Raw genomic sequence first — 13,570 nt, forward strand, 5'->3', positions numbered from 1 at the left:
TCAAGTTTGAACAAGATTGTACTTTTGTTATTTTGTATGTTTGTTAGCTAGTTTGATGTTTGAATGTTGAATATTTGGCTGTTTAATGTTTGATAGTTTGTTAGGATTTGAACACAGTTGGTTTGTATGAGTTTTGATTTGTTTGGATTTTAACACAGTTGGTTTGTATGAGATGTTTGATTTGTTTGGATTTGAACACAGTTGGTTTGTATGAGATGTTTGACGACTCTTTTAAGTTATTGAATGTTTGATATTTGAATTTCTATTTAAATTTCAAGTTAATGAATAAGCTTCTGTTTTTTAATTATGTATATATAAGTTCTATAATTGATCAATACATACAAGGTACTTGATGGAAGCCAACCAACATAATAGCTAGCAAATGAAATGACCAATACAAGAATCACTACCAAATTCACCAAATTCAAGAATTATTACCAAATTACCAAATTCATCATTACAAGAACTTCTAGCAACTGAAAATTGATGATTCAAGAACTACTACCAAATTCACCAAATTCAAGAACTACAACCAAATTACCAAATCCACCATTACAAGAACTCCTAACATCCAAATTCAAACAAAACATTACATAGACCCCCTTTCTATGCCAATTTTCATGACATATATGGCAATGAACAGAAGTATGACCATAAAGACTCCAACTTGAAACTTCATCCTCTTATTGTACATTGCAATTAAACCCTCCAGTTTCTTGGCTCTTTTCTGAATAGTCCTTCTTTCTTTCGCAAGTTCACCTTCTAGCTTGTTCAATTTTTCTTCTTTCTCTTTGTAACAAGCCACTTCACCTTCAACTTGGTCCAATATTTCTTCTTTCTCTTTGAAGCAAGCTAATTCACCCTCTAGTTTGTTCACTCTCCTAAGAAGTCCGGGGATAATCATCTTGGATCTACCACATATTTCAGGATCCAACCACTTGGATACACCACAGTAGGTTGATTTCTGTAACGAATCCCAACACTTGAATCAAAAGAACGCATTTTACCCCATAATTTGTTCAAGCTTGAAATAACAAATCCAATATACTGTCAGGAACAAATAAAAGGAAAGCATTTTACCCCATACTTTGGGCAGGCTTGGTATATTCTCCCTGGATTGTCTGGCGTCCATGACGTAATCACTGGCAAACGAAATCCACATTTACAATTGATTGTGTAAAATGTTGAATGAGCATCAGAGCTCGTTGAGGATGAGCTCCGACAGCCATAATTAGATCCTTTACTCATATTTTATGCTACATCGAAAACATTGAGGTGAAATCAACACTACAAGTACACTAATTACCAAAATCGAAACTTGTTCAAAGATAACAACTTTGAGGAAACTTACCAAATTGAAAATTGTTTTGCAATTGTGACGCTTTAACTACTCGGACATTCAAAAACTTGAGAAGACGATTCTGCTATTTTCGAATTTCAACTCAATTGAAAGATTCGAAATGGGGTTTTAGGGCTTGGATTTACGGGTTAATTGGGGATATGGAGAATTAGGGATTTTACAATAGAAATAGGGGAGGAGAATGACGTGTTTCTCCACATCACGTTTCGTCGGCCAAGTAGGCACTGGGTGTTGAATAGCTCGATATTTAACGGCCACATAGACGTCACATGAGCCACACGTGCAATTTCCGTCGAAGTTAGATGCCGACGTTAACAGCAGAACATAAAGTGATCAAAAGTGGCATTTTTTAGGACATATTTCGCGGATTGAAATGTTTGGGGACATAAATCGTTTTAGTGGTAAATCATAGGGACATAAACTGTAATTTTCCCACAATAATATTACAGTGGTTGACTGTAATATTACTGTTGTTATAGTAATATTGTTGTCAACCACATCAAATATTATTATTTTGTTTGGATTTTTTTGTTTGTTTGAGTTATTCACGGAGTAACGTATTAATATTAATGTCTATTATTGTAATATTACAGTGGTTGACGGTAATATTATTGGTGTTATAGTAATATTATTGTCACTCACAGTAATTTTAATTCTTTTGACTTTTTATTATGTTTACATTTGTTGAACAGTCAACATAGTAATATTACTCTATTACACAATAATAATGAGTTTTGTTGTGTTAATATTACTGTGCTAGAGATTAATATAGCAATATTACTGTGTTAAACTGTAGTTTAGTTAATTTTACGGTGTTTAACAGTAATATAGTTAATAATACTGTCAATCACAACAATATTGTTGTTTAAACGAAAAAAATGTTACGGAAAGAAAAAAAAATAGAAAAAGTCAACGCCGGAAACCAGCGAAAAAATCCGGAAGAGAAAAAAAAATCGAAAAAGTCAACGTTGGAAATCAGCGAAAAAATCCGGAAGGAAAAAAATTGAAAAGTCAACGCCGGAATCCGGCGGCAAAATTTGTTTTTTTGAAAAACAAAAGTTTTGGATCAAAATTGAATAATTTGTGAAATTTGGGGTCAAACTGAGGTTAAATTAAGTTAAAGATGATATTGGAGCATATTTAAGTACGAGAGACTATTTTAGTCTTTTACAAAAATCTGGATCATGTGTGGACTTATTAGTAAATGAGTTTTTTGTGTGGATCTATTTATGAATAAGTACCCATTGATGGGCTTATTTGTAATGACCCCTATATTTTTATGTTGTACAGTTTTCAATCAGTTTTTTTTAATATAATGTTTTGCTCCTTGAGAAGTTCAACCACCAAACCTCAACTAGTACCAAGTTCCTTTTGTTTTTAGGGCGAATGGCAAATAAGCCCATGACAAGGGACGTAAATGCACATTGGTCCACAAAAAAAAAAAAACACAATCTTTCAAATAAACCCATGACCATGTTCTTAGTCTAAAATACCCTCCATAATATAATTCTTATCAATTCCATACATTATGCTCTAACTTTCTTAATATTACACATTGACCCCGCATTTAAATAAATATATCACATTAGCCCCCATTTTAATAATTTTTTGAATTTTTTTTTTCCGAAAATAATTTTTTTTCAGAATTTTTTTTTCTGGCCAGATTGCGGCGTTGATCGCCGGTCTCCGACGTTGAATTTTTTGTTTTTTTTTACGAAATATTTTTTTTTTCTAAAATTTTTTTCCGGCCGGTCAACTACTGTTGAGCGTCGGTCTCCGGCGTTGACTTTTTTCTTTCTTTTTTTTTGAATTTTTTTTTTCGTAGAAAAAAAATATTTTAATTAATATTACTGTCTTGGCTGCTAAATTACTGTCTGAGACAGTAATATTACTGTCACTCACAGTAATATTAATTCTTTTTTATTTTTATTATGTTTACCTTTGTTGAACGGTCAAGATATTAATATTACTCTATTATACAATAATAATGAGTTTTGTTGTGTTAATATTACTGTGTTAAATTGTAGTATAGTTAATTTTACTGTGTTTAACAGTAAAGTGGTTAATGGTTAATATTACGGTCAATCACATCCATATTGTTGTTTAAACGAGGGCAAAAAGATATTAAAGAAAAAAAATATAAAAAAAGTCAACGTCGGAGACCGGCGTTGACCGCCGGAAACCGGTGGCGGAAAAATCAGGAAGGAAAAACAAAAGTCAACGTCGGAGGCTGGCGTTGACCGCCGGAAACCGGTGGAAAAATCAGGAAGAAAAAAAAAAAGTCAACATCGGAGACTGCCCGGCGGTCAACGACGGTGACGGACGAAATTGTCCATAAAAATGTGTTTTGGGTCAAAATTGAATAATTTGTGAAATTAGGAGTCAAATTAAGGTCAGATTAAATTAAATGATGAAATTGGAGCATATTACAATATGAGAGGCTATTTTAGTCTTTACGAAAACATATGGACCATGTGTTGACTTTTTTGTAAAAGAGTATATTATCTAGACTTTTTTATCAATAAGTACATATTGGTGAGTTTATTTGTAAAGTGTTCTATTTATAAAGGGGCCTTGAGATATAAGCAATGTTTTGAAACCCGGACCGGACCGGACGGTCCGACCGGTTTAACCGCGAACCGCTCACCGTGCCGGTCCGATCTAGTGCTAAAACCGTAATGGCTCAAAAAACCGGTTCGGATGCTAAGAACCGGTAAAATCGGCCAAAAACCCGGTTGGACCGCCATAAAACCGCAAAAAACCGGTTCCATTATAGTTGAAATGAGAGACAGAGAATGTGAGAAACTTACGTTGGCAATAGCAGTGGTGGTGGAGTTAAAGGAAGAAATGAGTACAGAAAGAACAATCAAACCAATAATAATATTGTAATAAAAATAAAACCGAGAAAAAAACCTGTAGAAAGAGAGGAGAGGAGAAGAAGGGGTAATGAGGACTGAGGGAGGCGCATGAGCGGTTTGGTTTAACTAGGACCAAATTAGGGTTGAACTTTGGGCCTTGGGATTAAATAAGTTATTTTTATTGAAGTTTTTGTGCAAATTGTTTTACTATTTTTTTATTCGTTTCACAAATAATTTTAATTAATACTTACAAATTTAATTGCACTAGTCAAACTCCAAATGTATTTTTGAGGCATATGAAACACAATTATGTATTTGCTAATAGAAACTTTATGCGTATATTTTTTTTTTCTAAGTTTTATGTTTAATAAATTATTTTAATATTTGTATTTCCATAATGTATGCATCTGTGAATTTTATTTTTTATTGTGAATGTTTATTAAATCATATAATAATCATATTAAACGATTAAAATGATATTTTATTATGAATATATAAGTAAATTTATATCACAACCACTTTAAATTATATAAATAATTAAAAATAAAAAAAAATTAAAAACCCGGTTGAACCCCGGTCGGACCGGTCCAACCGTGACCCAGTCGCTTGACCGGTTCGGTGTTCGGTCCGGTTTTCAAAACAATGGATATAAGTCTTTGGTGACAAAACTTATTAGAACTAAATGACAAGCTCAACTAAACATTTGCTTCACATCCTTTATAATATTCATTCCAAAAATGCCCCTTCACTAACAAATCCAAAATCTTCATTAAGTAAATAAACTGCATTAATCATTTTCTTATTCTACAATTAATATTTTTTTTTTTCGTGTGACATTTTTTTTATTTTTTATAGAATACTCAATTGTCTTTTTTTTTTCTTTCTTTTTTTTAGTATTTTATAGACTATTATAAAAAAAAAAAAAACTTCGTTGTTTTTTTCCTTTTTTTTTATACATAATAATATTGAAAATTACAAAAAAAAATATTATTTTTTCATTTTTTTAATAATTCAATTTACATGTTTTTCATTTTTTTTTTGTAATTTTTAGTTTATCTTCTATCGGTAGTGTAGTCATCTATTTATCGTAGTCCTTTTCGTCGCTTGTAGGCTTCTAAAACTTGAACTTCACGGCGTACATCATTTGTCTGTTTATATACACTATAGCAATCTATAATAGATTATGGTATACTATGGTGCACTATGGTATACTAAGGTGTACTATGGTATACTATGGTGTACTATGGTATACTATGGTATACTATGGTTTACTATGGTATACTATTCCGAACCCTAGCCGCGAACAACTCTCAGTCGTTGCCAACCCTAGCAGTAAACGCAGCCGCCCAAAATCCTAGCAGCCAACAGTCGCAGCCGCAGCCGCCGCAACCGTTGTCACCTACCCCCTTTTGGAAAACCTAGATCCGCCACGAACTCCACCTATGAAAACGGATCTCCAAAATCCCATAATCCTCGAACCCGTCGTCATCTTTCTCCTCATTACGTAACCTAGATCTGCCATCATCGCCCTCACACCAAAAACCATTGCCTCCCATATCGCCATAACCACCCCATTGTAAATATATCAAGCTCTCTAAATTAGTGGTAGATAAAAAAAATAAAAAATAAATAAATAAATAACTCTTATTGAAAGAACAACGGTAGAGGCTTGGTTTCATCATGTCCATGGCGGTAGTTCTGTTGTAAATCTCGACCGCACACAAATTCACTCTCCAACATCATCGCATCAGATTCATCCGACAATGAAGCGGGTCTTTTCTTCTCCACTCGTCGCCTCATCCTCCTGCCGCCCGTCATTCTCGACAGCAAAACCCGCCGCCGCCGCCGTCAATCCCAGATCTAATATATCCTTTCCATGTGAAAGAGAGAAAGAGAGAGAAAGGGGTGGGGCGGTTGAAGAAGAGAGAGAGCCAGAGTAGGCGGCGGATAAAAAGAGAGTAGGGAAAAGAGAGCAAAAGGAGAGGGAAGATATAGAGCTACGTGATTTTTTATTAGGTATATCAAGGGTATTTTTAGGTTAAATAAAATAAAAAGATGTTGGTCAAATTAGATTTTCAAATAAGTATTTAGTTAAAACATTTTATTTGAGGTTGTGTCTCACATCTAATTATGTTTGGTTTGAAGGGTGTCTCAAATATTAACCCATTTATTTATAAAATACCCTAATTATAATTCGTTTGCACTTAACTAACTTAAGCTTTTTGTTGAGAGGACAATAACTGCAAAATTATTGGTTAAATATTAATGTTTATTACATGCATAACACATGAATAATAAACTATAACGCTCACTAGTTCAAGATGCCTCTTATCGGCTAATCACCGTTCGGTGGTGGCAGATTTAAAAAGAAAAAAAAAAGATATTTTTCCATGTTATTTTTTAATATTACTTTTGCTTCTTAAAGTTTTTGTAAATGTGTGTTGTGAATTTGTGATCGTTAATTTTCTATTTTATTTTTTTTTTTCTCTCTTCTCCATAATCTTATATAAATTATATATATAAATTATAGATATTTATATCATATTTCATAAATATAGAATAAAATATTTAGAAGGTATCTTATTTTAAATAAAATTTAGGGATATTTACTTATTTTTGAATTTCTTTTACCAATGCCTCTAAAAAAATAATATGGGGCGATAGCACAAACCTCCAAAAAAAATTTGATCATGATTTTGCCCCTACGAATAATAGATATGGCACAGACGCACAGTACGTGTTAGGAAGAAGTTAACCATTAATTTTATTAAGCGTCTCTTCCATATAACCCCTCAATACTTCTTTTAATAGAGAGATCCAAAATATTTTGTACAATTTGAGAAACACTCACTTATAATTTTAGCCACCAATTTTTTTAATTATGTCCCTGCCACCTTACATGCACTATCCGTCCATGATCCATGAGCCGTGTTTTTTTTTTTTTTTAATTCTTATTATTACTTTATTATTATTATTACTTTATTATTATTATTATTATTATTATTATTATTATTATTATTATTATTATTATTATTATTATTATTATTATTATTATTATTATTATTATTATTATTATTATTATTATTATTATTTTTATTTTATTTTTTTAATTGTTTTTCAATTTTTTAATTTTTTTATCCATTTTCTAACTTTTTTTCTCTATCATGTATATTAATCGACTATAATGAATCATAGTCGATTAAGGAACCGATCGACTACTAAAAATAACAAATCACAACTACAAAAATGCAAACTCAACTTTATTTTACAAAAAAATATATAAACATTATAATTATTATATACAATTGGAATCAATAAGCAAAAAATCCAAAAAAATACATTACAACCACTCCTTTATGGTATGGTTAAATCATGAAAAAACCCTGTTTGTTTGGATAATTATATATACTCCTCAACTACGATTTTTTTCTTACACCTCCATCCTTAATTCCTTATAGTGTCAAATTCAACATAATCATCTAGATTTCGTGGAACGTGCTCTAGTTTGTACTCGTTTTGTATAAAAATAATTACAACATTAGCGGTGGTTGTAATTTACCCATAATTATAATAGCATAGTATTCTTCTCCTTGTTGCAGTACTATAAATACATGCAGCAGATTGGTTCAGCAATTTCATCAAACACAATAGTAATTAGGGATGGAGATCCAATTAATAATACCCTTCAACTTGATCAGTCTCCTCATATTTCCATCTTTGATATTCTTAGTAATGAAAGCACTGAAGAAACCGAATACCCCAACGAAAAACGAGAAACTGCCGCCGAGCCCGCCGGAGCTGCCGGTGATCGGCCACCTCCACCACATAGTGGGCAGGGGGCTGGCCCACCACGCGCTCCGTCGAGTAGCCGAAAAGTACGGACCGGTGTTACATCTGAAGCTCGGGCAAGTGTCGACGGTGTTGATCTCATCGGCGGAGGCAGCGAAACAGGTGCTGAAAGATCAGGACCCGGGGTGCGCGGGCAGACCGGAAAGCATCGCCCTTAAGATAATGTGGTACGATTACACAGACCTGGCTTTCAGTCCGTACAACGAGTACTGGAGGCAGATGCGAAGGATCTGCGTCGTAGAACTCCTCAGCGCGAAAAACGTGAAATCGTTCGGCTCCATCAGGCAGGATGAGGTGTCAATTCTCATCAAATCAATCAAGAAATTGTGCGGCGGGGAGCCCATAAATCTGACGGAGAAGGTGTTCGGGATGATAAGTTCGATCACTTGCAGGGCGGTGTTCGGTGAGGTGCTCAAGGACCGTGACTCGTTGGTGTACTTGATGAAGGAGGGTCTTTCCATGGCCGGAGGGTTTCAGCTGGTGGATCTTTTCCCTTCTTGGAAGCTTCTGAATATTCTCAGTTGGAGCAATAACAAGTTGTGGAGGATGCGACGCAAGGTGGATTTAGTTCTTGACGCCCTCTTGGAGGAGCATAGGTTGAACAAGAGCGGTGAGTTCGGCGGTGAAGACATAGTTGATGTTCTTATCAGGGTGCAGAGAAATGGGGAACTCCAGTTTCCCATCACTAACGACAATATCAAAGCTGTCATCTTTGTAAGTAATATAAATCTTTTTTCTTTTTTTTGTTTTTTTTGTGAAATTCAAATTCTGATAGTTTTGTTGCTGGAAATACCTACTCGCAAGTGCACGTATGGACAAGTGTATAGCGGGTAATTAAATCCTGTTACAAATTGAGTAAGTAGGGGAGAGGCGGGCCATATTCGAATCCTGGACCTCATCTCTAGCTAGTACTCTAATAGTATATTAATTAATAATAGAGGCTAGGTACCAATTCGTTGATAAATAATGAATATGCAGGATATGTTTTCGGCGGGAACTGAATCATCGTCGTCGGCAATAGATTGGGCAATGGCGGAGCTGATGAGAAACCCTAGGGTGATGGAGAAGGTACAGAGAGAAGTAAGAGAGTGTTTAACTTTAAAGGGGAAGAAGAGGGTGGATGATAGTGACGTAGAGGGGCTGAAATACCTGAAACTAGTTGTGAAAGAAACTCTCCGGCTACACCCTCCGATCCCGTTGCTACCAAGAGCATGCAGAGAAGAAGGAGTCAAAGTCAACGGGTATTCAATCCCTATCAATTCCAGGGTCATGATCAGCATATGGGCCATGGGTAGGGACCCGCTTTATTGGGACGACCCGGAAACATTCCAACCTGAGAGATTCGAAAACAGCTGCATCGATTTCACGGGGAATAGCTTCGAGTACCTTCCGTTTGGGGCGGGGAGAAGGATTTGCCCTGGTATGAACTTTGGATTGGCAAGTGTCGAGCTCCCATTGGCTCAAATTCTCTACCATTTTAACTGGACTTTGCCCACAGGGATCAGTTTCGACCATGTAGATATGACAGAGCAAGAAGGGATTACTGTCTCTAGAAAGAATCGTCTCTTCTTGGTTCCCACACTCTACAATCCTTCCAACTAAAAGTTCATTTAAATCTGCCAGTCTTTTCTTTTCTGTATTTTCTATTTCACTTCGTGAACAAGGTGTACGTGCGTTGAACTTCTCTGTATCTCGTCTTAATTGTTTATATAATTTGTTGCTTCAAATTACTCTTAAATAATATATTTTTTAGTCAATTATATAACCGCAATTTTAAAATTTACACGAGTTAAGGTTTTTCAACTTATCATCGTATATAAATAATTCCAAACAAGATCAATGAATTTATGATTATAGGTTTGAAGTCATTCTCTCATATTCTTCTATCCAAGTGTTGTTGGAAAATTTGGGGGTAAACCCAACTTTAATAGAATATTTAAGTGAGTTTTGTTTATCGAAAATGTGGTACGATTACACAGACCTAGCTTTCAGTCCGTACAACGAGTACCGGAGGCAGATGCGAAGGATCTGCGTCGTAGAACTCCTCAGCGCGAAAAACGTGAAATCGTTCGGCTCCATCAGGCAGGATGAGGTGTCAATTCTCATCAAATCAATCAAGACATTGTTGATGTTCTTATCAGGGTGCAGACAAATGGGGAGCTCCAGTTTCCCATCGCTAACGACAACATCAAAGCTGTCATCTTTGTAAGTATTTCTTTTTTTCCTTTACTCATTTTTTGTTTTGTCTTTTTTCTTTTTTAAATTCAGATCATGTTACAAGTTGAGCAAGTAGGGGGATCGGAGGGGCATGCCAGATTTCAATCCTGCACCTCTCTACTCTGATAAATGGGGGTTTTTGCAAAAACCACCCTTGTGTAATCTCGAATTGCTGAAAAAACCCTTATGTTAAAAAAATTAGCAAATACCCCTCTATGAAAATTAGTCAAAGGCAATAAGGCCCCTGCTATCCAAACGTGTGTAGCACGCGCGGAATGTGCGAATGGGTGAGTATTTTTTACGCAAAAAGACTCAAATACCCTTTAAATTAGAAATTTAAAAAATTATAAATTCACCCCATAATTTTAATCAGGCCCAAAATGAAGTTTTCAAAATTTTCAATTCAATCCCCAATATTTGTAAAAAGCCATCTTCCCCAATCAACCCAAAACCACACCCCAACCCAAAATGTAACTCTTCATCGCTCCTATTGGAGATATTGACAGCTCCTCTCATCCCGTCACTTTCCTCAGGCATGGCCCTCTTCAGTCTTCTCTTCCCCTGGGTTTCTTAATCTATGCCGGCTGCGCATTCTCGATCCCCGCCTCCATCGCATCCTCAGTCGTCGTCCATCCCCCCATCCCTTCCTAGGACCGCGCAATACTCCGCCTATTCTCCTCATCCCGCTTGACGAGCTATTTCCCTCCTCGTCTGCACCAACGACCTCGCCGGAGTTAGGGCTAACATTTTCGGAAAAACGAGCAAGAAGAGCAGATTTCTTCCTGCTTTTTATTTTTTTTTTAATTTTATTTTTTATTTCTACTTTCTGATTTTGTGCAGATGAACAAAAAAGAAAAGGACTCAACTGTTCTGATTTTTTTCTTCAAGGGTAGTTCATTGAATTGATTTTTGGATTTTTTGGATTCAGAATTTGGGGTTTGAGAATTGAGATGTTGGGTAATGGAATGGGGCAGATTTTTTTTATTAACAATATAATATTTTGGTATTTTTATTTTTTAGATATCAAAATATTATTAAAAATTTGTAGACAAAATAAAATATCTATGACATAAAATATTGATATGGTAATTTTTAAGATTTATTTACATTTAATATATTTTTTTGTATAGTGTTTGGAATATTTATGTACAAATTTAAAAGTTCCTAAAATTACATAAGAGAATAATTAAAAGTTATTAAAAATATAAAACAAATATACATATAGAAATACAAATATATAAGGTACAAATTTTGATGGACAGCTGTTTTTGGATTACATTCATAAGGGCAATATAGCCATTTCAATGCAGTCAACGGGCTTTATTTGGATAGGGGATGGTAGGCTAAATAAAACACATCATAGGGGGGTAAATGCCAATTGTTTTAACACAAGGACTTTTATGGAAATTAGACATTTCACAGGGGGCTCAATGCAATTAACTCCTGATAAATGAGTAAACTGCAAAATGTACCTCTGTTTAATTCCAAATAGCAAAAGCCACGACAACTTCGGGATACAAAATTAAGAAATACATAATAATGGAATTTGAGTTTTCCTTTGATGTAGGAATAATTTAAAATATATACATAAATTATCTGATAATAAAAATAGATTACCTAATTAAGATATATATATATATATATATATATATATATATATATATATATATATATATATATATATATATATATATATATATATATATATATATAGAGAGAGAGAGAGAGAGAGAGAGAGAATAAGATAGTTTTCTTTTGCTATTTGGAGATTACACTAAGTATACATTTTTGCTGTTTACTCTAGTTGTTGGTGGAAATACTTGCACGCAAGTACACGTATCGGACAAGTAGTATAATTAAATCCTGTAACAAATTGAGGAAGTAGGGGATTTGAGGGGCAGGCGAGATTCAAATCCTGGACCTCTCTACTTTGATATATAGTTGTTGGTGAAAATACTTACACGTATCGAGAAGAAGTAATATATTGTACACTTAAATCATGTTACAAGTAATATATGTACATAGATGCATGCAGGATATGTTTTCGGCGGGAAAAGAAACATCGTCGTCGGCAATAGATTGGGCAATGGCGGAGCTGATGAGAAACCCTAGGGTAATGGAGAAGGTACAGAGAGAAGTAAGAGAATGTTTAAAGGGTAAGGAGAAGGATATCGACGTAAAGGGGCTGAAATACCTGAAACTGGTGGTGAAAGAAACTCTCCGGCTACACCCTCCGATCCCGTTGCTACCAAGAGCATGCAGAGTAAGAAGGAGTCAAAGTCAACGGGTATTCAATCCCTTTGAATTCCAGGGTCATGATCAGCGTATGGGCCATGGGTAGGGACCCGGAAACATTCCAACCCGAGAGATTCGAAAACAGCTGCATCGATTTCCTGGGGAGTAGCTTCGAGTACCTTCCATTTGGTGCGGGGAGAAGGATTTGCCCTGGTGTGAACTTTGGCTTGGCAAGTGTCGAGCTCTCATTGGCTCAAATCCTCTACCATTTTGACTGGTCTTTGCCTCCCGGGATCAGTTTCCCAGATGTTGATTTCACTGAGCAAGAAGGGATTACTGTGTCTAGGAAGAATCACCTCTTCTTGCTTCCCACACTCTACATTAATCCTTCCCACTGAATATTATAGAGTTAAATGCAAAAACACCCCTATCATTTTCCTAATGGCCAAAAAACCCCCTGGGTCAAATTAAGTGACTAAAACCCCACTCTATTAGTAGTCAAAGCCATACACCCCCTTCTACCTCGTTTGTGTCATTCACGCACTCCCAATGCGACTCCTTATTTTTTTTAAGAAAAACAAAAAAAAAAAAAAAAAACGAAAGTCAACATCGGAGACCGGCGGTAAGCAGTGGTTGACCGCCCGGAAAAAAATTTCAGGAAAAAAAATGTTTTCAAAAAAAAAAAAAAAAAAGTCAACGCCGGAATTTGGCAGGAAAAAAAACATTTCAGAAAAAAAATTATTTTCTGAAAAAAAAATTAGGTGTCAATGTGATATATTTGTTTAAATCCGGGGTCAATGTGTAATATTAAGGAATTTAGAGCATAATGAGTGGAATTGATAAGAATTATATTATGAAGGGTATTTTAGACTAAAGACATAGGCATGAGTTTAATTGAGAGACTATTTTTTTTTTTGAGCACAATGCATTTAAATCCCATGTGATGGGCTTTTTGTCGTTTGCCCGATTAATAATATGATGTGTTTTTTAACAACTCAATATAAATATTGGAAATTTCTAATTGGTTAGGTGGTTTCAAGATGCTTCTACG

General features: G+C 34.9%; 1 protein-coding gene and 1 pseudogene across 1 annotated transcript; both read left to right on the forward strand.

Moving 5' to 3' along the window:
• Positions 1–7,768: 7,768 nt before the first annotated feature.
• Positions 7,769–9,824, forward strand: LOC105964617 (cytochrome P450 71D13). Its single transcript, XM_012989124.2, has 2 exons — positions 7,769–8,781; positions 9,046–9,824. The coding sequence occupies exons 1-2, from the start codon at positions 7,879–7,881 to the stop codon at positions 9,667–9,669; spliced, it is 1,527 nt and encodes a 508-aa protein (XP_012844578.2). The 5' UTR covers positions 7,769–7,878; the 3' UTR covers positions 9,670–9,824.
• Positions 9,825–12,269: 2,445 nt separating this feature from the next.
• On the forward strand, positions 12,270–12,917 carry LOC105964568 (cytochrome P450 71D95 pseudogene; annotated as a pseudogene).
• The last annotated feature ends 653 nt before the right edge of the window (positions 12,918–13,570 follow it).

The sequence above is a fragment of the Erythranthe guttata genome, chromosome 7 (genome assembly GCF_056151865.1).
Source record: "Erythranthe guttata isolate IM_541 chromosome 7, IM_541, whole genome shotgun sequence".
Lineage (NCBI taxonomy): Eukaryota > Viridiplantae > Streptophyta > Magnoliopsida > Lamiales > Phrymaceae > Erythranthe > Erythranthe guttata.